This window comes from Poecilia formosa, unplaced genomic scaffold (assembly GCF_000485575.1).
Source record: "Poecilia formosa unplaced genomic scaffold, Poecilia_formosa-5.1.2 Scaffold55, whole genome shotgun sequence".
NCBI lineage: Eukaryota > Metazoa > Chordata > Actinopteri > Cyprinodontiformes > Poeciliidae > Poecilia > Poecilia formosa.
The window spans coordinates 1,512,107-1,539,940 of record NW_006799994.1 but is presented as its reverse complement, the minus strand read 5'-3'; the positions used below and the strand labels follow the sequence as shown (position 1 = coordinate 1,539,940).

At 40.0% G+C, this 27,834-nt stretch overlaps 2 protein-coding genes across 3 annotated transcripts in view; both read right to left on the bottom strand.

Moving 5' to 3' along the window:
* The window catches only part of LOC103138856 (UPF0606 protein KIAA1549), a 37,622-nt gene that overhangs the window by 5,729 nt on the left and 4,059 nt on the right, over nucleotides 1-27,834 (bottom strand). The window contains exons 3-18 of one of the 2 annotated variants that reach the window (XM_007553216.2): nucleotides 18,170-20,302; nucleotides 17,974-18,062; nucleotides 17,009-17,168; nucleotides 16,796-16,926; nucleotides 15,773-15,965; nucleotides 15,635-15,694; nucleotides 15,407-15,552; nucleotides 11,132-11,309; nucleotides 10,868-11,052; nucleotides 6,345-6,580; nucleotides 5,075-5,184; nucleotides 4,191-4,205; nucleotides 3,551-3,759; nucleotides 2,903-3,132; nucleotides 2,651-2,795; nucleotides 2,244-2,555 (exon numbers count right to left, since the gene is read on the bottom strand). In XM_007553216.2, coding sequence (XP_007553278.1) covers nucleotides 2,244-2,555; nucleotides 2,651-2,795; nucleotides 2,903-3,132; nucleotides 3,551-3,759; nucleotides 4,191-4,205; nucleotides 5,075-5,184; nucleotides 6,345-6,580; nucleotides 10,868-11,052; nucleotides 11,132-11,309; nucleotides 15,407-15,552; nucleotides 15,635-15,694; nucleotides 15,773-15,965; nucleotides 16,796-16,926; nucleotides 17,009-17,168; nucleotides 17,974-18,062; nucleotides 18,170-20,302 — 4,532 coding nt within the window. The remainder of the gene's footprint in view (nucleotides 1-2,243; nucleotides 2,556-2,650; nucleotides 2,796-2,902; nucleotides 3,133-3,550; nucleotides 3,760-4,190; nucleotides 4,206-5,074; nucleotides 5,185-6,344; nucleotides 6,581-10,867; nucleotides 11,053-11,131; nucleotides 11,310-15,406; nucleotides 15,553-15,634; nucleotides 15,695-15,772; nucleotides 15,966-16,795; nucleotides 16,927-17,008; nucleotides 17,169-17,973; nucleotides 18,063-18,169; nucleotides 20,303-27,834) is intronic. The other variant, XM_016672054.1, reaches the window with a different exon arrangement.
* Nucleotides 7,771-10,752, bottom strand: LOC107836392 (histone H3.v1-like). The gene is made up of 2 exons (XM_016672055.1): nucleotides 9,557-10,752; nucleotides 7,771-8,502 (listed from the first exon to the last, which is right to left on the bottom strand). The coding sequence occupies exons 1-2, from the start codon at nucleotides 9,779-9,781 to the stop codon at nucleotides 8,179-8,181; spliced, it is 549 nt and encodes a 182-aa protein (XP_016527541.1). The 5' UTR covers nucleotides 9,782-10,752; the 3' UTR covers nucleotides 7,771-8,178.

Here is a 27,834-nt window from a genome sequence, read left to right as displayed (position 1 = left end):
GTGATTCCATACTTTTTTCCTCAGAATTGAGTGATTCCATACTTTTTTCCTCAGAATTGAGTGATTCCATATTTATTTCCCTGTGCTTGGTCAATAAAAGTATCATTCACTGACTTCCACAATATTTTCTCTTCATTTCTTTGAGTGTTCCTGAAAGCCAACAAGTTGCACTTTGGAACGACCTTAATATTGTATCATGTTTTTGATCTGAGTTTGTTTTACAGCATGAAATGTCTGAATGAGTGCTCATCCAAGACTGGTGATTCCATACTTTTTGCCAGGGGTTGTATCATTTACAAAATATTTTGTTGACGATTTTCTTTGCTACTTTTGGGTTCTGCAAGCCGAACCAGAAAGCAACTTTTTTTGACTCGTCGTTCAGTCAGTCTAATCGGTGGCAAGGTGTGAACCTGTTTGTTCATGCAGTTCAGCTGCTGTAAAAGATTTAGGAACGCATCACAAAAGTCTGGCCTAACCAACCGTCCAGAACAATCAGAAACATAAGAGCAAGTCAAAAAGATGCTCACACTTCCTGTTTATCACGTTAAAACCACAAACTATAGTGGATCTTATTGGAGTTTTATGAGAGATCCACACAAAGTAAAGCTCGTTTATGAGGATGATCATGATGTGCCTCTGGTGAAAAAGCTCTCCAAACTCTGCTAAACTTCTGTTGCCTAAAATGTAACAACATCGTGTTCCTTGAGTGAACTACTGAGCGTTAATAGCAAAGGATGCATCTGCAGCCAACACCAACATCCACATGTGAAAAGCTCAGCCTCTCTATTAACTGAACATCAATACAGTGTAGAAATTAATAACTGGATGGCAAAAGGTGCTTAATAAGTGACTTTATTACAGAATTTTAACCAGGTGAAGCTAAATCTGACACTTTGGGTGTTCAGGGTAAAACATATTTTTATCTTAAATGCAAAATGTATATTTATATTGTGCATTTTTGGGATAATTAGTGCTCTGGGTCTAATGTTCTCTCAGTAAATGGCATTTTTTGAGTCTGTATACTCCAGTTAGTAATTGATCGATTACTAAAGTAGTTGATGATTATTTCAATAATCAACTGAACACGATGAATAGTTTCATCTCTTGTTCTTTAAGCTGATGAATGATTTTTTTTTTTTTTTTGGCATTTTCTGTAATCTATGAACTTACTTCATACTGTCAAATGTGATCTAATTCATCCACTAACCTGGCTAGAGAAACTGAACTAAATTAGTAACTGTAGTTAATCACAGTTTATTTAACATGATTATTTTTCTACACTAAAGGAAATATGGTTTCACTCTTTTAAAGGAAAGGACATTTTTTGAAAACAGTTTTATGATTAAATCAGGCTATTTTTGTGTGGTAGTTACATTTATTTAAAGTCTAATACTCAGTTTGAGGGATTTATTAGCAGCTCAGTTTCCAGCAGCCTCTTACACAGGCTGCCTCGTCTTCTCTAAATGCCTCCTACTCGTGTAACTCTAGTTGGCAATGAAAGCTTTTATCTCATTCTGGCCTCGCTCTTTAAGCCTAAATATGATCTGAAAGCAGGATATCTACACCATGCATAACTTCTTTGTCTCTCTGCAGTTACATCCATAAAATAAAAAAGCACCACCAACATAGATTTTAGCTTACAGCAGTAATTAACGAAGCTACTTGTTTTTATACAGCATAATTTCCCAGAATGTTTCAGGCGGTTCCTTTACTTTCCCTTCTTCGAGAGGCAAAGTGCAGATGAAGCATTTAAAGGCTGTAATGCTGCAGGTCTTAAAGAGTGAACTTATCTGGCTGATAGGGCCGTACGCTCAGCAGATGGAGGAATACTTAACTAATTAGTTGGCCAAGAGGAAAAGACTTAAGCTGAAGCTGCAGGCTTCATGTTGTGAATGAAAGGACATGAAAGGGAGAGGACATGTCTGCTAGGGTTTGGTTGGTTGCACTTTTAAATAAGGATCTGAATAGACAGTGCAAACTTTTATACCAAAATATAGCAAGCTATGGCGATTCAAGGTCCAGACTCAGATCTGGATCCAGTCCAAACCTTCTTCTAGGGCTTTAGCCGTCTCTCCATCAATGGTTTTTATGTGGATTGAAGTATCACATTAGAAAAGCCTGGTGGAAATGGCAAAATTCAAAATAACCTCCTCAATTTCGTTAAAAAGTTTTTACACCTTCTTCAAATAATGCAACATGAATAGAAGCATGATTAAACCTTTGATGAACATCTGACTACTTACACCAGGAAAAGGAGGCTGGTAGGAGGGGCCCCAGGCCCTGGGGCCCTTGCCTGGAGGGCTGCAGCCCTGGGGGTTGACCCCGGGCAGAGTGATGCCCGCCGTGCTGCTCTGAGACGTGGGCGACACCAGAGCGAAGGCGTCATCCAGCAGCGAGTGCATCTGCTGCCGCGCCTCCTCGATGGAGGGCTGCGGGGGCAGGTAGGGAGGTGGGGGCGGGGCGTGGCCCGGCGGGGAGGAAGCTGGGCCGAGGAAGACGTCATCGGTGGGGGAGGGGCTCCTCTGAGGGGAACTGGGGCCTTGGTCCGGGTCAGACTGGAGTCAGAACACCAGACATTAACATGCATGTGATTGAGCGTCGTAACTAACTAATAACTAACTAGCAGATGTTAGTTATGGTTATTTCTCACCACGTAGGCCACGTTGTTGACCCCGGGGCACTTCCTATAAACGGCGTCGCTGTCTTCAGTGATGAGGTGGTCTTTATCTGCTTCTATCAGGCCTCCATTCAGCTGATCCTTCAATCTCTGCTTTGGAGAGCGCCGCCCACGACCGCTGGGGAGCCAACAGACAAGAGTCCGCATGACGTGGAGTCATCCTGCCTCAGCTGGATCAGACGATGCTTTCACACACAATCACTGCTCAAAGACATCAGCTCAAACCTTTTCTTGGAATCCATAAAGACAGCGGGAACGGGATTATCTGGGTCCAGAATCTTATCGATCTGATTCTGTGCCTTCTGGTAGATGCGATCCTGCTCCTTTGCATCGCCGAGGCTGCCGATCATGTCGTCCATTGCAGGGAAATCATAATGACCTTTCCTCTTGGCGCGCAGACGAATCTTGTTACGATGATGTTCAATCTCTGACTTGTGCCTCAACGCTGCCTGGATCTGAAGTTTAGAACCACACAGACATTTCTAATCAATCTTATTGGGACTTTATTTGAAAAAACAAAACAAATGAGCACAAATGATTCATGGTTTTCAACATTCATTATAAAAATCTGAAAAGTGTGCCATGCATTTGTAGTTAGGTAGGCAAGGTATATAGGTAGCTAGGTGGGTGGATGGGAAAGGTGGGTGAGTAAGTAGGAAGGTTGGTTGGTAGGTTGGTTGGTTAGTAGGTAGATAGACGGGTAGCTACATAGATTGGTAGGTGGGTAGGTAAGTAAACTGGTTGGTTTGTTGGAAGGTTGTTAGGTAGATAAGTGACTAAGTATGTCAGTAGGCAGGCAGGTAGTTAGATGGGTGGGCAGGTGGGTAGGTTTTTAGGCAGGTGGATCTTTCTGTTCATCCAGATGAATTTCACCTCCTTGTTCATTTGGTTGGTATCTGACAGTTTGCCGTTGACAGGTGGGCTGTGCAGTGGTGGGACAGGCATTGGCTGCATGGCGATGAGCTGGACTTTGTTGGGGAGTCTGCGGCTCGCATCTGTGGCGCGAGACATCCGGTCGACATGTTCAAAGATGGAGGCTGATGACAACTGCTCATTTGCAACACCATTCATAGGTGGTGGACCTGCAGAAAGGAAGGAGGGGAAATGTGACCCTGCAGAGCACAGGAATGCTAACTGCTATTGCTAATCTACAAATACTGATTTAAATCAGGGAACAGAAGCTTCAAACACAGGTATGAGCTTTCTATTAAATTGCATAAACTATATTTAAAGCATTATTTTCTAAAAAAAAAAAAAATAATGTAGAGGGAATGTTGCCATGAATGATCATGGATCTCCATCTACAAAAGCTAAACTTTCCTTCAGACAACCTACAATAGACCTTCTGGTGAGGTCTATTGTATCTGTGCAGTGACTGACAGCTCAGCAGACAGTGATGGATGGTGAGGACAAACAGAGCATAAAAACAACTAAAGAAACAAACAGGCAACACACACAGACAGCTGCTGGAGGTCAAGGCTGAGCTCCATGGGGGAAACACAGAAACTCTTACCAATTCTATTCTTGCCTGTAAACCATGATGGAAAAGAGAAAGAGTCTTAATGAGATCAAACAAATCAAGAAAAACAAAGTTAAAGATCACTTTGATAAAAAACCTAAAGTCAGGTGTGACACACAGAAGAAGAAAAGACAGAAAAAAGCCTAATTTGATAAATAGATTTAAAACTGTTTTAATTTTTCAGGTTCAATGTTTCTTAATGATCTTAAATAACCTGAAATCTTATGCCTACATGTTACAGCATTATGCAATAACTGTCCCTAAAGATTACTGATTGATTGATAAAAGATTTTCTTTGTCTCTAATTCTTCTAAAAACAAAAGCAGTTGTTCAGAGGAGCAGGAAACACCCTGATTACAGACTGACTGAACCAAAACAAAGACGTCGCACATGAGCTTCACACACCTTCTAATTACAAACACAGTGGAGCTCGTTCTTAGCAGTAACAACACAGCGAGCATTCCTGTGTGAGTGATTCAGCCTGCAGTGTGTGTGTGTGTGACGCAGTCCAGCTCCCAAACACACACCCTGCCTGACAAAGCAAGCTTGATTCAATCAACAAGCTGTCAGATAAAGTAAATTCAGGCACGTTGGGTTTCCTCTCCCCATTCCTGCTCTGAACCCTGTTGCACCACAAACATAAACATACAACATCTTTCCTGGTTTTTCTGCTGCTCTCTTCAGTTTTTCTGCGTTTCTCCTCTGCCCTCAGTCTGGTCCGGCTGTCAATCAGGCCCACCAGCTTCAACTGCTCTTTCTTCATCTGCTTATCTCAGCTCATTTTCCCGCCCATGCCCCTCCCCAACTTGTTCCTCCTCCATGTTTGGAGAAGCGTTGCCGTGGCCACATGCCGTTTAAAACATTGATGGGGGCCTTACGGGTCTGCTTGCTGTCGCTGGGCGTGGCGTGGGCTCTCAGGTTCTCCTCAGTGGGTTCCCGTTCACTGGAGTGGTCACTCACCACTGAGTCACCGTCTGATGGGGAGATCCTGCCCAGAAAACATGCACACACACACACACGCGCACATACACACATACACACACACACACACACACACACACGCACACGCACACGCACATACTTAAATGAATAATACAAGCCAGATCAATGTGCTCTAGCGTCATGCATTAGCAAAAAACAAGGTCTTCCAGGAAGGTCTGAGCCAGGACGTCCAACAAGTCAAAAGGGAGTAAAACAGGAATACAGTCATACAACAATAAGTGGAAATAATCAAAGAATAAAGTCACAATATTACCTGAACAAAGTCATAAAATAATCAGTCGTAATAATATGAGAATAAAGTTGCATAAAAACAAGACAACATTTAACAACCCTACAGAGAAAACAGTAAAAGAATAAAGTCATAATGAAGCAAGAATAAAGTAATAATATTCAGAGACTAAAGTTGTAATACCACTAGAATGAAGTCATATGAAAATAAAGTTAGTTAGTAATAATATGAGAATAAACAAAATAGGCTTGTACGACAAACCTCATCAAAATAAAGCCACAATAATACAAGAAAAAAATCACAATGATATGAGAATAGAGTCATAATATTACCAGAATAAAGTTATAAAATGATGACAGTAATGTAGTACTATTAGGAGAACTCTTGCATTAAATACACTATAAAATATAAAAAGAGGAATGTTTCACATTTTGTGAAGTTAAACTTTGGTATTGCTTTTACAAGTACAGAAATATTTGTTCTCGTACCACATCTGCATCACATCATTATCAGTAGATGGATTTCAAAACGATTGATCAAACGACTCAGTATTCAGGAGAAAGAACCATGGACTGGACGATCAAGTCACTTTCGATCTTGATAACCATCAAAGCTCTGCTCTTATTAAAACAACTTTTTTCTCAATATTTTTATGACTTTCTTCTGGTAATACTATAAAAGTTTATTAGGATAATATCAAGACTTTATTGTGGTACTAATATGACTTCATTCTTGTAATTTCATTTAAAAAATCTCAATCTTAGTAGATCCAAAACTGCTAATTGTATTAATTAACCTGCAGAATATTTTGCTTGTGTAATTAAAACCTGAATCTGCAGCTCAGACAACGTTTGAGAAAACGTTTGCCTGCAGTCAGTTTTGACACTGAGGCACGGTTTCCCTGCAGTAGCACTGACCTTTCTCGCCTCCGGCCGCCGCGGGACGCCTTGGTGGAGGAGGCGGAGGTTTTGGATTTGGGCGTGGGGACCTCGCCGTTCTCAGATGGGCTGAGGCCATCTTTAATGGACTGAGCGAGAGGAGTGGAGCCAGAGCCTGGCAGGGCGGGCTCCTGGATCACCATGACATCATCTTTACTCTGCTGGCCAAGATGGAGCTTGGCAAAATCAAAGCCTTTCACACTGGGAGCCTGTAGCTGAGGAGAAAAGGAGGATGACGTAAACACAGCACGGATAAAGGTGGAAAGAAAAGGTGGAATAATATTCTGAGACCATTATGGTAGAGCTGCTAAGCTGCTGTGAGCTGGATTTTACACGCAGGTTAAATGGAGAACAAACAAGTTCCAAGTCAGGATGACATAAATATTCCAGTAAGACTCGACATTTGCAGCCAAGACAGAAATACAATTTTAGAGCCATAATTAGGTTGACTAACTGAAAGGGTCTGCAAGAGGGAGACAGGCAGACATTAATGAATAAAGAGAGTCTGGCAGTCTGTTAGAAACTGGGGTAAACACAGAACTGAGGTGGTGGTGGGTGGGGGTTATTTCTGTGTAAAGCCCTCAGGACGTTCCAGCAGCACAGGGGTAAAAGGAGAAGAGAAGCTCACTGTGTGCTGACAGACAGAGAAACTCTGAGATGAGATGTGGCTGCCAGACTAAACGCTCTCCTTAGTTCCTAAACATTCAGTTGTGCATTTTAAAAAGAAGCTTGTTGGTATAAAACGGCTAATCCTGTGTGACACTGCTAATCCCAAGAGAGGATATTTGTGTGAATGCTTCTGTGTGATGCTCATTACGCCACATGTCAGACGGCAATCTGGAAGAGGAAAAGGACTGCAGCGAAATGTTCTGATCTTTAAAATCCTCACCTGCTGGCCTCTGAGGACAAAAAATGTCCTTTGACTAAAACCTCCTGAAAGACAATACATACTGTTTTGTTTACTTAATAGAAACTTCAGCCTAAAATATTCATGTATATAAAACATTTCTAAGAGTATTTGGCTGCGATGGGTTAACGATAAACAGCAACACTTGTTTTGAAACATCAATATTTTTCTGCCATATCAGATTTAAAAACCTAAAATCTACTGTAAAATATTATACAATATAAATGGGTGATTAAATTTAAATTTCTTCAACTGGAAAAATAATTATCAAATGCAAATAATATATTTTAGATTACAAGCCTTTAAAGACAGTAGGTTTACAAATGTTGCTGATGGTCTGTTGGATCGGAGGCCAAACCGGATCCGACTTAAGACCCAAAACACTCCCACCATTTCCAGCGACAGCTTCTCCAACTTTCCAGAGTGAAACACATCCGCTTGGTCGGAAAATACAAACTACAATATTTCACTTGCTAAAACAGTAGTGTAATTTTTTTGAGTAGTAGGATGTGAAAAAAGTGAAAGAGTAAAACAGAAATGGTGTTTGAGCAGCTTTGAGTTTCTGTTTATGCTGAAGAAAATGTCTGGTCGCAGCGTGAAAAGTCAAGTTGTGAGTTTTGGGCCATAGACTGACACGATAAAGAAATGTTATAAACAGTTGAATTAACATGAATGTCATTTTGCAATAATTAGAGAATTGTTGCTTTCAGTTTGAAGTAAAACACATATGATAAAGTTGAAACATTTTTCTAAACAGAGGTTTTCATAGGGTGGAAACATCTCATGCTTCACCTACAACAGACCACACACTGCATCTGTTACTGCACAACACACAACCTACACACCAACAACAAATCACTAACAACACACACACGTCCAGCGCTACAGTTCTGCTGTCGACTAGAGTTACGAGATGAGAGGATCATCAAACAACCACTGGCCTCCAGGTACCTTCTCCTTGGCTCTCCTCCCTTTAGACTCAACTTTTCTCTCTTCTGTTTTCACTCCTGATGGTTTAGTCGGCACAGCTCTGATCTTTTCTAGCTTTTGCTCTTCAGATGTCATTTTTTTCATTTTGAACTTCTTATTTTCATCCTCTTCCTCGTCATCCTCCTCCTCTTCTTCGACATAATTATCTTCTTCTTTTTCTTCTTCCTCTTCTTCCTCTTCCTCCTCTTCCTCTTCATCACTGCTCATATTTTGTCTAGTCTTGGGAAGAGCTACTGGTTTCTAAACAGAAGCAATGATGGACAGAATGAATGGATCCATGTTGAATATTTTTCTCCAGCAGGTAATAATTTAAACCTCCAAAGCCTGAACAACAACCAGATTCTGTCCAATAAAAGACATCCATCACCTTTCTAATTCAAAATGAGTAAACACCCATACACATACAGTCATGTGAGTAAATTAGGACACTCTATGGCAGACTGGACATATGTTTATGAAAAATTCTAGTGACATGAATAAAAAGTATATTAAAAAAATTCTTTTTGCAAAAGCAATTTCTGTCAGGTCATAAATTAGGACAACCCATGTTGACTCTGTCCTAAAATGACTGCAATCACACACACAGGTGTATCACAGCAGGTGTGCTCAATTAAAACATCATTACTCAGGACTGTGAAGGAGGTTTGCCCCGTTAGAAAGCAGAAACATCGAGCTTGGTGCTCCTCACTCCTAAACCGAAAGTGGTGAGATTCAAAACGATAATGTCTAATGTTGGATTATGAGTGTAGTTAGGGATTTAAAGAGTTTCTAAAGAACATAAAATGAACTGTTTTATGGTACAGAAATAGTCTAAAAGAAGTGGAGGACATTCGAAACATTAGCTAAAATGCAGAGGTTTGACTGTCCAAAGACGTGTACGCCAACATCAGACCACAAGATGCTAAAACAATCCCCAAAAACCCGAAGATGTAAAAGTAAAGGCTTGTACTATCAAAAAAAAAAAAAACTGAACAAGTTTAACTTTAATGGGAGTTGTGCAAAGAAAACATGGAGGTCCAAAGACAAAACGTTCCTAACTTTTCCTCAACTAGAAAACAAAATTATCTTAATATCTTTTGCTTAATGAGAAAAAAGTTGGATTTTTGTTGTTAAAGTGACATGAAATCACTTAGTTTTCTTATTGATAACATCAATATGAAAGCATTTCTTAAAGAACTAAATATTCAATGGGTGTCCTAATTTTTTAACATGACTGTATTCAACAACATGAACCACAATCACACACAAACTGTCTGACTACATAATCTACAAACCACCAGACACTACTCTGTACCTTCCCCCTTTTAACTTCCAGCTCCTCCTCTTCTTCCTCCTCCTCTTCCTCATACTCCCCCTCTTCATCCTCACTAAACTCAATATCCCTTTTAGTCGGAGGGCGCGGCCGGTGAAGGGAAGCTCCTGATTCACTGAACGAAGTGGTGGACTGAGAGAAGAGCAGTGGATGAGTGACAGACGATGAGTAGAAAAGACGAGGCTGTGCTCTAACCGGCCAGGGCATCTGCTCAGACTCTTCACAATAAAAGCACAGTTTAAAAAAAAAAAACAGCAAGCTGCAGCTGCAGACATTCAGTCAGAGTTGGAACAAAGAAGCTGTGTGGTTCCCAGAGGAAAACTTTAACATCAGTGACATTAAAAAAAAAAACAACAACAAAGGAGCTTTTGACCAAAATGATGCTATAAACGAGGCAAGAGAATAACATTTAGCTTTTTTTCTTATCTTTGATATTATGATGTTGAATATAAGGGACTGGAAAAAAAAAAAACATTTAAATCTGATATAATTTTGTTGAAGAACAAGGAGAAAACTGGTCTAAATTGTTACAGATTAAAATTAGGAAACAGGGAAATTAATCTGTAAAGAAATAAATACCAGCAGAAGTAATTTGCCTTTTACAGTAACATGAGGAGAAGTAATAATTCTCTGTAATAAAATTATTAAAGCACTGCTCCTGCAGCACATTCATTACATAGACGGATAGACCTAATTAATCAGCAGCTCCTTTAAGTGACCATAAGTCACATGTTTCTTTCTGGCCTTATCTTCTTCAGACACTGCATAACTTGCTGTGGCTCAAATTAAACCCTGAATCAAATTATTTGCAAGGTAAAAAAATTAAAGCACGGTTAATAATTAAAAGCTTTTCCCCATTACTAATGTAATCAGTGCAAATGAAACACAAACGTGTTAAAAAAAAGGAAACAACAGAAAAGCAGCAACAACTTGGCTGCATTAGTGAGAACACCATTAAAATAATATTACTGATCCAGTTTCAGCATCATTAGTAGAATATCCATCATCCAGACTGGGTCAGATTTACAGGATGGATGGACGGATGGATAAATAGATGTTGGATGCATTCATCCAATATCCATCCATCCAACATCTATATACGCTGGATGGCTACATAGATCCATCCGACATATATGGATGGATCTATATATCCATGTATACATCTATCCATCCAACATCTATATACGCTGGATGGCTACATAGATCCATCCGACATATATGGATGGATCTATATATCCATGTATACATCTATCCATCCAACATCTATATACGTTGGGTGGATGTTGGATGTACCTTCTGCCTCTGCTGGATGGTTGTCATGGCGTCCGGCTGGAACTCCAGCTTGTCGGTCCGGCAGAGCTTCCAGTAGAGGATGGAGATGATGATGACGACGACGAGCAGCGGAACCACAACGCCGATGACGATCCACATGTTGCTGTTCTCTGAGTCGGAGGGAGAGGACGCCATTTTCTCCACAGCTGGAAGCAACACCAGCAGAGCGACAGGATGACACATGGCGCTTTAACACCAACCACAGTAAACAGAGGGGATACGCACGCTGAGCCAGAACGCCCTGCACACGGTAGCCCAGGACAATGGCCGCCCTCTGAACATCCAGGCTGTTCAGCAGGTCGGCGGTTTGGACAGCAGGCATCCTCTGACCATTCTGACCCTCCACAAAATACACCATCTCGGCTGGATTGTCGGCACCCTCCAGCCGGCTCACACTCAAAACCTGACAGAGGAGACATGCAGCGGTTTCAGCCTCGACTCAAGAGAAACGTGGACTTGTATCTATTTAGCCTTAAGCTAAATAGATAGCTTGCAAATGCTAACTGAATATGTAGCTTTGTACTAAATTTTTAGTTATATTAAAGCTAAAAATCCATTTTAGAGCTAAACAGCTTGATAAAACATTTAATTTGGAGCTAAATACTTATATTTAGCTTTAAACTAAATATTTAGCTATCTCAGACATAATTATTACTTTTAAGCTAAATTGTTAGCTTGCTAGATTAATATTTAGATTAAAATGTTAAAAATTAGCTTACAAATTAAATATTCAATTTGAAACTATGACATTTGCAAATAAACAGAACTGTGAAAATATGATTTTGAAAAATGAACCCTCATTCTGTGCTCTTACGACAGTCTACAAATGTACAAGTCTAAAAATGGCTGCCTGTCGTTTCTTCATCTTCTTCATGTTGTGAGAAGAGTTGATGTTTCCTAAACTGTACTTCCTTCCTTTGAGTTTGGAACCACGTCAGATGAGTTTTGACATACGTTTAGCTGGATTGCAAGAAAACAAATAGCAGCTTAAGGAAAAGGGACGTTGCCAAATAGAGTATAGATGTCTGGTTTCTATTCTACGCAAACCGATCACCACTCATAATGACATAGTTATCCTTTCTTTAACTTAGTTTCAGTAATTACCTCATTAAATGTTTTTTAAGTCTTTTCCCTCAAATGTTGCCATATTTCTTCTTATCTGTAGTTATTTGGAGCTTTTAGTATCAGTGTAGACCACAGTGAGCTTCACCACTAACCCTGCGGTGTAATTAGGACGTTAGAATTTGTTGTGTTATAGATATTTCCACTTTCGAACACAAGCAGCTGGAAAGTAGTGCTTCCAAAAGCAAACGAGCTATTCAGGGACGATGACGCAGCCTGCTCACTAAATTAAGAATGGAATATCTGATGAAGATCCTAACGAGCAATGTGTCACAACTGCTGTGGGAAAGAATGATTTTATAATGAAGAAGGCAGCGCCTCATTGTCAGTGAAACACAGAAACTCTGAGGAGTCGAGAATTCGTTTGAAGGCAGGAAGTAAAACTCAAAAGATTTGGATACAGCATACTTTAGCAGGATGCTATAAACCCTCAAAGGAAAGTTCGAGCAAACTGAACAGTAATCTTTATTTTATGTCTGGACCAATATAATTTTTTTAAAAATGGTTTGATACATTTACTGCTGTACCATCTCATCTATCGATCATAACGGGCAAAGATTGACTTTGTTCAGCTTTCTAACCGTATGGCCAGACAGAGATTTAAAGAGATGCAGTAAATCAAATGAGGTGGATTAGCAGTGCCAGACAGCAATTGGTGGAGTCGTCCAGGATTATGTTACTGTGGAATATCATCTCTGTTGCTGGGATGCTGAACTGTTAGCATGTTATGTTAAAAATAACATTTAACCTACGGTCAAACATGGTGGTGGTGGTGTGGTGATCTGGGGCTGCTCTGCTGCTTTAGGACCAGGACAACTCAACATCATTAAAGCAACTCAGGATAATGCTATGTAGTCAGTTTGTAACCTTAAGTCTGAGCGAATTTGACTGCTGACCCATGATGATGTCGTATGACCTTCAACTGGCTGTTCATACAGGAAAATGTGGTTGAATTAAAACATTTCTTCAATAAAGGTGTCTCGACTTCCTCCATGGTGACATAAAAGATTTATCGGTGGCAAAGGTGCCAACTTTGAAAAATGCATTAAATATTTATCTATACTTGCCGTCAACAGAAATCGCCTAGGGGGCAAATATGCATCTGATTAGATCGGCCACTGTTTAAATGATCTTCATTAATTTTTTTATTTTTGAGTGCGTGTGTGTGTGTGTGTGAGTGATTCCCCGCTCAGCGCCCTCAGGCTCTGCTGCTGTCTGTAGGACAGGACAGCCTAACGCTCAGGTCGTGTCTGGGCAGGCGACCTCATGCAGAGTCAGTTCTAGTTCATGCACAGTTATTAGAGTGGAAAGAGGTCAGCATGAATGTGTGTATTATTGCCCCGCCGCCCCCTCCAGCCTCCTCTTTTATCTGCTCAGAAAGCCTCATCAGGTATTTTCATGGGTGACAACACTACGCCTATTCTGTCATGGTAGATCAGGGCATCTGTCTGACACACAGGATGTGAATTAGTGAGCAAAAAAAACACTAAGAGACGGTCAGCTTAAGCCCTGCTGGACTAGATGGTCAGACAAGTTGAGAGCAATATTAATTAAATATATTTACATTTTCTGTTTAATTATCAGGTTGAATTAGGATAATTTCTGAAGCAGAATGTTTGAAATTATTACTCCAGCATCCACATTCTAAACTTAGATTTTATAAAGTCAAATAAAAATATTCCTCATAAGATGTCACCTTTATCTGCGTTTGTGGCATTCACTGATTCTAAGTTTCTTTAGTCTTACATGTCTTTGAATCCCACCACATTAAAGCCGCTACTTTACTAAAATAGACAACTCTTAATCATCTGAACCGAAGGATCCAGACTGAGAAAGCGACCAAATGAATAATTGATCTGCTGTTAGCAGGTCTGTGGCTCTCCCCAGCCGGCGAGTGAAAAAACGAGGAAAAGCGACAGAAATCTGAACCCCTTTAGGTGGAGGTTGTTAAGTGGCCCGTCTCCTGGGTAAATGGGATGCTGTTGCCATGGAGAAAAAAGCCACATCCTGCCCCCCTTTGGAGTTGAGATGAGCAGGTGCAGAGAAGACCCACAAAAGATGAAGCTTGATTAGTAAAGCAGTAAGGTTTTCACTGGTTACTGCAACTCACATAATGAGTCTGTAGTCCGTCCCAGCACTCAGAGTCTCTACCGCTTATAAAGATATTAAAAGTAAACAGAGGCATGAATCTAAAATATTTAGGAAGGATTCTGTTAGCTTAAGCATCCAGTTGCAGAGTTGATGTGTGTGTGTGCGTGTGTGTGTGTGTGTGTGTGTGCGTGCACGGGCGCGTGTGTGTGCGTGTGTGTGTGTGCCCATGGTTTGGTTTAGCGTGGAATAAATGTGTGTTTCAACTGCAGGATCTGTTTCCAGGAACCAGGGCTGCTTTCTGGGGCAACTATTTACCCCCATTACTTTCCACTGCATCTACCAGGATGAAAACAGAGAACCAGACAGACATTTACCCCAGAAAAATCCGCTGGTTGGGAGGTAGTACGTCTTACTTTACCTTAAACTATTAGGTGGAGCTTTTCTTTGGTTTTTTTTTGGAAAGAAAGTACCAAGCATTTCTGATAAGTTAATTTTTAATACATTTACTGCAGTTTAGACTCATCTGGTGATGATTTCTGTTAACAGTCAGATTGAATAGCTGACATTTCTTTTTCAACTGCCCAGTTAATGTAAACATTAGGATTTTAAATCATTTCTGTTCTGAGGCACGAATAAACTCAGCCACAGTGCTCTTGGATCATTAAAGTGGGCATTATGAATTTTCCAGGCACATATCATTTTAAAGCATAATAAAGTGCTATAAAAATGTAAGTAACACTCTGGGTATGTTTTTGATGAGAGAATAACATTATAACATGATGCAAATCTAAAATAAATTGTCAATTTCACATACTTTAAGATTTGAAGTTAGGAAGCAAGCTGCTGCTGCATTTGTGATTTATCCTAAAATGGGATACATTGCACAAGATCTAAATAATAAAACCTGCTAATGCTACAAACTTCCTTTGATTCATGTATGATTTTAAATCTATTGCAGAGGGTCATCACTGTGAAATAACACTGTGGTTTAATCTAGGCCAGAGGGTTTTTGTTCTTCCATCATTTTAAGAACAACTAGAAGTCTGCACAATATTAATAAAATGAGTTACTTACAACTTTTAGAGAACTTTTGTTGTGACATTATATAAGTTATAAAGTGTAACTGCTGTCAGAATATCTTTGATTATAGTTTTGTTGGTGAAACTATTGCATATTCTTTGTTGTTTCTAGATTTTCTGATTAAAAACTACAAATAAATAAAGTTACAGCAGATTTAAGCTCATGTCTTTTCTTCCAACGTTCTGAATGAGAGCAAAGGTGTGCTACCTGTACGCTGCTGTTGCCTACAGCGGTTGCTCTTTTGACCCGCCTGACTTGTCCCATCGCTTCCCCAAGCAACAAGGCCACTCTGCGCTCCATGTTGGCTTGAAAGGTCCGTTCGCTCATTTTCTTGTCCAGAACACCCAGGAGAACTATAAACAAACCAATCATAAGTCATTTCAATCATGATTGTTTTCAGTTTATTGAATGGAGCAGAAACTGGAAGCGTTGTACCGGTTCGAACCCAGGAAGAGCGAAGCAGCTGACTGGTGTTCAGCTCTGGATAATGGAAAGCTGAAGGAAAAAGAAGTAAGCATTACTGAACCAGCAGGGAATAAAAGCAGAATCATTTTTCCACATTTTAGTACTCACGCTCTGCAATCTGCAGCACAGGGAAACCAATGTAGTAGCTAAACTCTACCATTGTGAGCTTCATTAGTGCGTTGCTGACCTTCGACCCCATAAGATAACCCCGAGAACCACTGACAGTGAAGGTGATGTCTACTGGCTGCCTCGCCAGCTGTTGTTCCCCATATCTGTTTGTAGCCATGGTGATGTTTAGAATCTGAAACAAGCAAAATAAGTGCAAAGATTGTGAGCATGAGACATTTTGTCTTTTAGAGAGCAACTGAAAAATTCCCATTATGACATAGTTTGCTTTAGAAAAAGGAAGAAACAGAACTTAGCAGTGTGGATATGAATAGTTACAAATATGGGCTCCTATATTTGTTTTAAGAGGTTCACAAAAAGCACTAGAGATCAATAGGCTCACGATTAAAACAAAAGAATCCCAAAAATCAGATGTTATAAAACTTAAATATACTTTCATAAAAAGAGTGCTGCTGTGTGATGTCTGTGTTATCTTTCTGTGCCATCGGTCCGTTTTAAAAGTCATAAACTGTTCACACATCAGTCTGAGTGCAGTTGCATTTGTTTAGTAGCATGAACGACCACGCAAAAAAATAATCTGAATTGAGCATCAAGACCTGCATGAACTCATCAAATGGGAGCACTGATTAATAAAGAGAACCAGTCAATACACAAAAAACACAACTAAGAACTGATTCAATCATTTAAAACACCCAGAAGCAGTGAAAAATTATCATTGAAAATAGAAAAAGTGTCTTAATAAAATGGCTTTGAATCAGGGTTACTGTGCCTGAAACCTCTGATAGACTAATATTCAATCACACTTAATAATAATAATGTAGAATTGCTCTGCTCCAGGGGGCAGTGTGTTGAAATAGAACTTGCAATTAACTTGATTATTATTTCTAATGGAGTCTCACCACTTCAAAATTAATAAACAATAAAAAAAGATCATAAAGCTACATTTTCTCCAAAAGGTTTAATAGACAGTTGTGAGCCTTCATAAAGTCCTAAATGATCACTCACATGGATGGTGAAGTTGCTTGATTCCTTCGACCGACGCCGTACTTCTGCAAAAGCCATGATCAAACCTTTCTCCACGCTCTCAAAGAAGCTGCAGTATCGCATGTCAACATGACCCGGGACAAACTGCAACACTGCAGCAGAGGAGACACCGGGAGACTCAGATAAAACGTCTGCAGCAGCTTCATAAGAACATTTAAGGAGATGAAAATGCACCTGTGTGGACTTGGTACTTCCGGTCCGGTGTCGTTTGGTTAGGGGACACATAGAGGAAGCGCCGGCCAGACCTATGCAGAGCGTTGATGACAGATATGGCTGTGTACACAACTGGACCTGACACCACCCGGAAGACGAACTGTGGAGGAGGGCTAACCACCTTTACAGTAAATATAAAAAGAGAATCACTTACAGTGATGAGAAAAGGTATTTACCTCTTTATAGGTTAATATCAGACAAAAGTCAATAATACTGAATATATATATAAACACCTACAACCTTATTTGTCAGATAATTACCAGGATATGAAGGGAAAATGGGAGTTGGAAGCAAATACAATTACCAAAGATATAAAATGGGAAGAGGTTTGTGGTAAGAGGTCATAAAATTACAAATGACTTGAGTTGGAAAGGAGATTTTTCACAACTAACAATTAAAAGAAACTAAAACTGATTTATGTTGGAGTAACTGCAAACAAACTGGTAACTATTTACATATTTTCTGGGATTGCCCAGTCTAAAAATCTTACTGACAAGGGATCCAAGGAGAAATTCAAACCATATTAAAGCTCAAATTGCCACTTGACCCTATTGGGTGGAGTTGGATAAAAAGAAAGTTCAAAGACTCTAAATCTGCTTAATGGTGGCAATGAAAATAATAATGAGCTCTTGGCCCAAAATGCTACCTCCCACACTTCAGTGGTTTAAAAAATGTCTACATGATGGAATAAAGTAGACTTGTTTTTATCGACTTGTCATTTACCACTTTGTTTGGCCATAACTACTTGCTGTCTTCACTTGATGTATTTTTTATTTTTATTCACCACTAGTTTATGGAATGTGAACCAATACTGTGGAAAATGTACACCTAAAAATTTTAGTTGGCTCAAAAACAAAAATGTTTTTGAATGTAGTACTTGCAAAGTTGCTATTTGTTCTTTTTGTAATGACAGAAAACAATGTTACCTGCAGCTCCACTGACTTGTTAAACTCCACTTTCAGAATGTCTCTTACTTGAGATTTGGCAAATCCAACAGTCACCCCAGACGGGAAACCTTGCACAAAGCAGAAGGTTGAGGTTGTAGTCTCTCATATTTGGATATTTATTCAAACATTACACATTAATAACAGCTAGGGCGAAAAAAAAAGACTTCAGACTTACCAGTCTTTGTTAAATAAGCAGGGTTGTCAACTTTGCAGAGGTACTGCCTTGATGTAGTTGATGGAGCTGTGGTTGGCTTGCTGGTAGCAGTAGTGATGCTAACACTAGTCGAGGTTTCAGCGGTGGCAGAAGATCCAGTTGTTGCCTGATGAGGGGTATTTGTGGCAGCTGGATTTGTGGTTGCCGCAGCAGTAATAACTTCACTGCTTATTGGGTTTGTGACCATTGTGGTTTGGTTATCCGCTCCGTCTTCCGTCATGCTCTGATCACCAAACATAACCGGAGGAACTAGAGTAACATTGTAAGACATGGATTCATTTGAAACTAGAGTCATATCGCCGGTTTGTTCGGTTGCAAATGAGTCTTGGGACATTAGGTCAGTTGCAATGGCAGTGGTGTTTTCAGGAGGTTCAGGAGAGAAGACTGCAGTTGCAGTTATGACGGGAGTAATGAGTGTAGGACCGTCATTGAATGATTCTGTAACAAACCAATGGACGTCTGTCAGAGAAGAAGACGACGCTAAATCTTCTGGTAGCAGAGATGTTGCACTTGGATGTAAATCTTCTGCTATAGCGGAATCAATATCTACGGTGAGCGAATGTGTAAACCAGCCTGTGGTGGAAACTAGACCATCCCTTACAGAGGAAGAGGGATCTAAGACGTAGGTTGGGACGATGGAAGGATCAAGAAAAGACTCAGAAGCATTGCTCAGCTGAGGAGTGATCTCTGTGGTAACTACTGTAGTTGATTCATAATGAGGCCCAAACCCTGACAGATCGCTGGAGGACTCACCCTCTGTCAGATTACCATCAGTGGTGACGTCTGTGGAGGGTGGAGCCAATGTAGCATTGATGGACATCTCAGTGACATTCTGCCTGTACTCTGCTCCAGTTTCTGAAGCATTGCTGTCCTTTGTCAGCTGTGTGGTGTAATACTCTAAGCTGTTCATGTCAGGCAAGAGGACATCTGTTGGTCGAATTGTGAAGGCATCTCCCCAATCGATGTCTGATACGTCAGGTGCATCTGTTCCAGCTACATCAGTCGGTTGCAGTAAATTGGAAGCCTTTGTAGAAAGGGAGGATGGATAAATGGATTGATGTGGAGGAACGGTGAGGTATGGCGTCATGAGGCTGGAAGGAGATGAGGCATAACCAAGGTGCCTGGAGGAAGGTGATATGCCCACTCTGGAAGGAAAGGCTGTGTCGTAGATTTCAGTGTCGTCCTCCATATCGTATGGGTCTGAGAGAACCTTAGTAACCAGAGAGTAATCATCATTATCCGTGTTGAAGAAGGACATCGTTTCCAAGTAGTCTCCAGAACCCCAGTCCACATTCATGGTGTTGGTAGGGTAGAAGTCCTCTGAAGGCACCTGGTTAGGGTCAGAAAAAACCAACGAGGATTGGGGGGTGATGAAAGGCACATGGTAGCCAGGAGCCATGATCTCATCTAAGCTAGGTAGTGTGTTCATGTTCTGTTCAGAATTGTTCTGCACTATCTGGCGGCTTGAAGCCACTTTTTGACTTTCAGACTCAGACAAAGCTAGTTCAGGAGGTTCAAGAGGTGGGCTGGCCACTGAGGTCACAACTGACTGCATTTGATTTAATGTCCCATTCTGCACCAGGCTTGAAGTTGTTTCTTCCTCATGATCAAGACTTTGATGAAATGTTGATTTTCTCAAAGCAGAAGGATTTACGGTTGTCCGAGATGCATTAGACTGGGGTAGTTGCTTCCAAATCTTGGAATATAGAGAAAAATTATATTCCTGTTTGTGAGGATCAGTCCTAACCCCCATCTTTTCAGTGGAGCTTGTAGCTGACGCCTCAAATCCCTGGGGAAGTCCAGTGGGTCTTAATGGTGGAGTTGTTCGAACACCTGTCTCCTCTACAGAGACATTCCTTGGCACTACAGATTTAGAGTTTTCAGAAGCACCATGCCCTGATTTTAAAAGCTCGCTGTCAGCAGTTCTTGCTTTGGGAACTGGTTCAGGAATGGAGAGCAGGGCACCGAGTGACTCCGGGTTCTTAAAGGCAGCATAATGTGAGTCTGGTAAGGCGGACGGTGATGATCTTGTTGTCTTTGGAACCCCTCCAAGAACTTCGACAGGGGAGGGGTTTGAGTCCAACAGAGACTCGTCTGCAGAGGAACACAGATAATGCTTCAGTCTGGAGGAAAGTAAACCTTTGAGTGCTGGAGTATTATCAAAGTATCAAAAAGTGACACAATAATACATGTCCTACATCACAAATCAGATGAGGCATTTGTTCTTTATTTACATTTACAGCAATTATTTAAAAAAAATTCTAAAGACATTAAATTAGAATTACAGAACGAAGTTATTTTAATACTGAATTAACAACAGCTCCCGCCAAAATAGTTAGCTTTTTAAAAACAAAGCTTATGTTCATAAAAAAGAATGAATAACTAAAACAGTGAGAAATGAAAAGTTGCTGCCAATTTAAAATGGACAATAACAGACAACATGATTTAAAGACAACAAAGTAAATCTTCCAGTGTGGCCATCACAAAAACAAGGAAAGGAGAACCAAAAGGTAAATAAATCTTACATTTTCTTTCTCTCATAATTTTGGCTTTTAGCGAATGGAAATAATGTTGGTGATTCTAACTAACCTGAAATGAGAGAAAGTTCTCTGGTTTAACCGTTAACACTAAATCAAACATAATTTTCTTTTGGAAGAGCCTCAGTTACACTGCTCTGATATGGACATGTTAAAAATAGCTTCATGAGAGGAAATAGATCATAAATAATTCATAGAAATACATTATAGGTCGTTTTACAGTACCATCTACGTGAAAGAGCTTATCATCTTTATGTGGTGATGCTGAATTTGTTTTTACCAGAAATCTTCTAAACAAACATCTTCTAAAACAAACTGAAAAACAACATGTCTGCTCATAGTGAACTTTAAAGGCACAATTTTTAGTTTTGCTTGACATTTCCATTAAAATCTAAACTGCCATCTACTGCTGCTCTCTGTAGTGTGGAAACAGACTGTTAGGATATTCTTCATATTAACAAGAGAAAGCAGATCACCTATAAAAACATTGCAACTGCATCGTTTCATACAATCAGAAAGTGGCTGACTTATCCCTAAAGAAAACTTCCGGCTTAATTATAACCTACATTGGTACCTTAATCAAGTCAGCATGCCCCTTTAGAAGAACCCGCCTGGAAGGACTTGGGAAACATCCAGGGTTTCTGTTCAAACGCTTTGCTGCTGTGCCAAGTGTTTGAAAGCAGCACACAGATGGGTATACACACACAAGTTCATATTTCTACCCATATTAGGACTTTGTATTGACTTTTACTCACTTTATTTACTACAATTATGCCTATCCCAAACACTTAACTTAGTCCCAACCCTTAGCAGTTTATTCCTCACCCTAACCTTGAACAAAACTTAATTCACACCATACCTCTAAACCTAACCCTTGACCCCAAAAACAGGGTTGACTGCTTTATGACCAGGCTTTAGTCCCCGTAATGCCCATCGGTCTTCAGATGGTGAGTAAATGTGCCAGAAACGTTCTTAAATAGAATTGCTAAACCAGTAGAGACACACACACCCGCAGAAAACATACAGGGCACATAATAAAGCGATTAGCCTTCAATGCAATGGAAACCATGTAAATGAGAATAGCAACATCTGCTAACCTGCTTTAAAAAGAACAGAAGACAAAGGAAGAAAAGGCTACTCTGATGCACCATGATCTTTCTACAGGCTCGTAAAGAGGACCTATAATGCAAAATTCTATTTTTTGCACATTTCTGTACTTCCATTTGGGTTTCTACTGCTTCTAGAAATAGGTCAAGCACTTACAAAAAAAGTTACGTTAACGTCACAATCGGCAGGCAGTACCCCTCACAAAGCAACCCAAGCTTAGCTCCGCCCCATTCATGATTGGAAGACAAGCATGTTTGGTCAACTGGTTGGCTGCAGGAAAAGACAACCGTCTTGTTGTTGACTTAACATTTAGAAACCACTGCTACCTCCTTGTTGGTTGTGCTGGAGGTTCTACTTCTGCTTCTGGGTCTGACTCAGGGTCAAAGATGCATCTTTTTACCATTGTTCATCTGTTTGCAGCTCTTTTTATGTGAATAAAGTTTAAATAACAAGTTGGGGGGTCTGACTAGTAACAGCTTATTTGCGTAAAAGTGAGAGAGCACAAAAACAGTTAATTATTTAAATAATGTGTGGTTGAATGGTTGTTGCAGAAACACACATGGTTTCTGACAATGACTGTAAATATTTATGTGGCTGAAAACTGTTTAAAAATCAAAGAGAGTCCGACTCGTGCAGGAGATCACTGATGTCTGAGGTCAAGCTGCTGCTCGTGACCCCAAAATGTCAGCTGATCTAAAACACGCCCCAACGGCCACAAAGGACTTTATCAGCAGTCACCTTTTTGGGACAATGAAGCTTGGGTGAAAGGACAACAAAAATAGCCCCCTAATTGAGATAATTGTGATTACTGGAAGGCAATGGATAATAATAATGACTGAAATAAGGACGAAAACAGTGACACGGGTAATTACAGATTAGAGAGAGGATGCACCGTTTACAGCACAGTCTTCGCTCCATTATCATTTTATGAGTCTTTTAAAAACTTCAATTTATAGCATACAAAATATAATCAAATAACTGTTTAAATAATACCCAATTACTTCAAACTACAAAGAGAATTTATCCCGTTTTTAATAATTAATGCTAGAATGCGTCAAAGTGGGTCAAAGTTTATTGCAGCAAACAGCAACCAGGCGTACATAGATGCTCAGCCTGGATTAGGGCGGCCATTACTGTGGGTAAAGTATGATGAAAGTCTCAGAGACGACACAGCCACACCACCTGTTCGCTGAAACAGGAGAGGGTTCCAGTTGGTTGGCTGCTCATTGTCAGGCCAGTCCATGAAACCAAACACCTGTAATTCCACCAATCATGCCGCTCAGAGAGAAAACTGGACTGACTACTGAAGGGTCGATTTTCAAAAATGAATTGTGCAAAAAACTGCACTTTATTGTGAGGTATATAAATGAGATTCCTTAGCAGCATCAGGAAAACTTTCTAATCTTTTCTTTTTCAATCATCATTAATTCCTGTAAGTGTTCTGAACATCCGGATCCATATCTGTCATGAGCGGCAGTGGCAGTTCCTCCATTCAGCCAAATAGGTGAATGGAGTGTTAATGCACGCCTGAAATGCAACAGGCTACCAGATGTTGCATCCGAGCCCTCCACCGAGTCAAGTTTATTTGCTTCACGGATTTCAGCAATAAGGCAGTTCAACGTGTTTCCAAGATAATATTATGAAACAAGCAACAAATGTCACATTTTGCCAAAATCATCAAGAATAATAATCAAATATGTTAATCAAAGGCAGCTCTAAACAGGTGGGTTTTAGCTTTTATTTAAAGAAACTCGGTGTTTCAGCTGTTTTGCAGTTTTCTGGAAGTTTGTTCCAGATTTGTCGTGCATAGAGTTGAATGCTGCTTCTCTATGTTTGGTTCTGGGTATGCAGACCAGAACCAGAAGACCTGAGGGGTCTGGAAGGTTGATACAACAACAGCAGATCTTTAATGTATTGTGGTGATAAGCTGTTCAGTGATTTATAAACTAACAATAGTGTTTTAACATCTATTCTCTCTTTGGAAGGACTGTAGAACTGGGTGATGTTCTCTATCTTCCTGGTTTTAGTCAGAACGCCAGCAGCATAGTTCTGGATCAGCTGCAGCTGGAGGATTGATCTTTTAGTCAGACCTGAGAAGACGCTGTTGCTGTAATCGATGGGACTAAAGACAAATGCATTAATGAGTTTTTCTAGATAATGTTGGGACATTTGTTCTCTAATCCTGGAAATGTTCTTCAGGTGACAGGAGGTCGACTTTGTAACTGTCTTTATGTAACTCTGAAGGTTCAGGTCAGTAAAATAATAAAATCGTAATGAATTCCTCAGTCAGAGAAGCAGAGTTGTGATGTAACACTAAATGTGTTTTTCTCCTTTAATTATTTTGCACAGGACATAGTTGCACTGTTTGGTTTTGCATCTGGTTCCAGGCTTGAATTGCAGCAGCCAGTCACGTTAAAACCATCCTAATAAGACGAGGATTATTACTGTTAGCAGATTTCTGTTTTAAAGTCTCCCACAACAAAACAAAGCATGATGAATCATCCTGCAGAAACTGGGTTCATTCAGGGAGGAGTGGGTCAAAGTAAAGCCAACATCAATATTATTTTCAACAGCAATTCTGTTACAACAACTTGAAACCTTCAGATATAAGTATATATAACTAATCTAGATCAAATTAGATTCGAACACGGTTTCCAAGCTGCTGCTGACAGAGAGCATGTGGTTTAGGTGTGAAGAACGCCTGGACACCAAGTGAAAAAAAAATCTAATGACATCATTTTCTCTGTTTTCAGACTTTTTATTGCAAAGCAAAGTTGTTTAATGGTTGTGTAATTTCTGGGAGGAGAAGGAGACAGGAGGACGTGTTTCTCTAGTAATAACGCTCGCTAACTGCAACCCCACACATGGTTCTGTTTTCAGCCGAGCCCCCTTGCGTGACTGGCTCTTTTCAGCTGGCAGCGGCCGCCAACGGCGATCCAAATCCAACAATCAAGATACGGCTGAGCTGCTGACATTCGGTTTATCGGGGAAGCTTTTAAGATGGGAAAGATTGCATTGTTTTTATCAGTGGAGCCGAATGAGATCAGGCTCTCTGTTAAAACTCAGGCTGCTGAATAACTGAAAACAAGCTGCAGCTTCGTCCGAAAGCAACACTTGCATATAAAAACACTGTTAATATAACAGTTATCAAGCACTGAAATAAAAATGGAAGAGTTCAACAAATGAAAGGAGGGAAAAAAACAAATCTGCACTTTATTTAATGGTTTGATAAGTCAAAAGAAGTTGCAAACTTTATCTCTGCTTTGATTTTGACCAATATGAACCTGGGAATGGAGACCTGATTGCAAGGCACAGACCTCATAAAACATTCATGTGACCCTTGTTTTGCTTTCCTGAGGGGACGCTTTGTAAGATAAGGGAATGGGTGGCGGGTGGGGGGTTAAAGAAAGAGGGGAGCAGCAAACGGGGGAGGGGAGGAAAGCGGCACAAGAGTCCGATTGAGAAAAAGGAAGAGGTGAAACAGAGAGGGAGACCACTAGAAACAAACAGAACTACAGGCCACAGCTGACTTTCCTGAACATTTTTCAGTCATTTCCAAAACTTTGGGTTCAGAATCACACACACAAAAAAAAATCTCATAAAATACAAAAAAAATCTTAATCTAGGTTTTCTTTAGAAAACAAGAAGGCATCCAGAGAGGCGCTCATCACTCAGCACTTTGTCTCAATCCTCCCACAGGCCGCGGTCAGAGTCCAGGCCCTTTGTCTGCCGGGTCCAGAAAGGACCTCCGGGAGGTTGGAAGGAAGCTTTCAGCTCTAAAAGTCTGAGACGGGTAAAGTGAAGTGCTTACTGGTTGGTTTGTAATGCATAAAGGACCAAAACAACATGATTTCGCCTGGAGGAGCTCAAAATGAGGTCGCATATGTTTGGACATGGAACAATAAGGCCTCAAAAAAGGCTGGAAAAGCTGTTAACATTCAGCAGGGCTTCTCAGATCTCTTGTTCAAAGATCCAAAACACATTTCTAAATAAGGTCAAAGGCCAAGAAGCCCTTTCATTAAACATGTTTACAACTTAAAAGTTAAAATCAAATGCTGCTTTTTGCTTACGGCAGTTTGCTTTTGACCATGAGCTGCTCAGATTCTTCACAGTAAATCTTAACGAGAGCTTTGAATTTAAAAACATTTCATAGCAACAGACCGAAGAATTGTAATCAAAGATTTAGTTCCTCCAAGTGATTAGGGGAACATTTAAAACACTCACTTCAATTTTTCGCGATTCTGCGATCGCAGAAATTTGAACAAAATCCACAGATCCCCGAATGTTTTTGCCCTAATTGTCAATTTATTGCAAATTTTCCACAAAACGGAAACAATTGTTGTTTTTAAGTGATGCTATACTACTGAAGCAGTCTTCCTTGATGTCTAGTTACAGACGTCTAGTTATAGACATTTGTTACTGTGATCAGTCAGTAACAAAAAGTCAAATTTACAGCTACAGTTCAAAATATCACAGCTTGAAATTACAGTTTCCATTATTACAGTTTAAAGAAAAGATTGTCAGATTGGTTCCTTCTGAATCCTGAACTGAGACACAGTTTTTGACTTTCAGTTTAATCTAATTATATCTGACATTCTGAATCCTATTTTCATACCATACCAACTTTATTTATAAAGCACTTTAAAACAACCACAGCTGATACAAAGTGCTGTACATTAAAACACAACATAACAATAAAAAAAACAACTCTTGGACTAACAGCGTGTTAGTGCAAAAAAGAAAAATATTCACGTCATTTTTCTTCCACATATCAGTAGAGCTCAGTCAGATGTGTCGGCCATCTTGAAATTATTGTTCATCCTTTGTGTCTGTTTGGTGCCTCTCACCCCCTCCCAACCTGCAGATCTGCTTCCTCTGTTCTCAGCCGAGCCATGACGGTGGCCGGGACAGGCTGGTGGGTTTGGGGTCAGCAGCGGGCCCGCTCAGTTCAACATTACCCAGAGTTTGGCTTCTGATAGCTTCTAACCATTGATCTGTAGCTGCTCCTGGCTCTAATCAACAATGAATGGACATATTGTCATCCAAAACAGATCAGATTTTGTGTGGCAACAGACCGGGCTGGTAATTAGACGGGGGTTTGCTGGCCCTCAGCTTCATCTGCCCAATTTGTCAACCAATTCAGTGCAGAGAGGAAAAACAACAGCTGAAGTGAAAATCACAGCGCTCTTTATTGAATTGGAAAGAAATAACCAATCTAATTTTATGATATTCACTCTTAGATAGTGTTGTGGCAAAATTCGAGCTGCATGGCAAATTTTTCTCTGAACTACCTTGGTATTATAATGATATATAACAGCAGGATGAGTTGTGTAGTACACGTCTCCTGGCAGTGAGGCGGCATTCCTTTAGTGTAGGCTTGATCATTTGAAGCTATGCATACAGTAAAGGAATGCAACAAAAAGTACTAAATCTAAAAAGTACTAAATAAGCTCAGCCCTTTCCGCTGAACTGAACATCAATACAGAGTAGGGCTGATCTGTTGATTAGTTTTTTGATTAACCAATTAATAATTTGATAGCAAAAGATGCTAAATAAGAGATTTTTTTTTTTTTTTTTACAGAATTGCCACATGAGTTTTGGGTGAAGCATTTACAAATAAAGAAGGTTTATGTTTAATCTTCGATGCAATATGTAGATATTTTTACACAGTTTTTGCTTAATTACTGCTGTCACTGTGTCGTTTCAGAAAATGGCCTTTCTTGAGCATGCTTACTCTTGTTAACGATTAATCGATTACAAATTAGTTGACGATTATATTCAATAATGGATTTATCACAATTAATCCGATTAACTGTTTAAGATAGCATATAACTTATTGACAGTGTCAAAAGAGATTGTTAATTTTACAAATATTTGAATGGAATTATGTACGACAGTAAAAGTGACTTTTTGTTACTTGCCACATCGATCACAGATCAAGGAAGGTTGAGGCAGCAGTGTAGAAGTAAGAACTACTGCCAC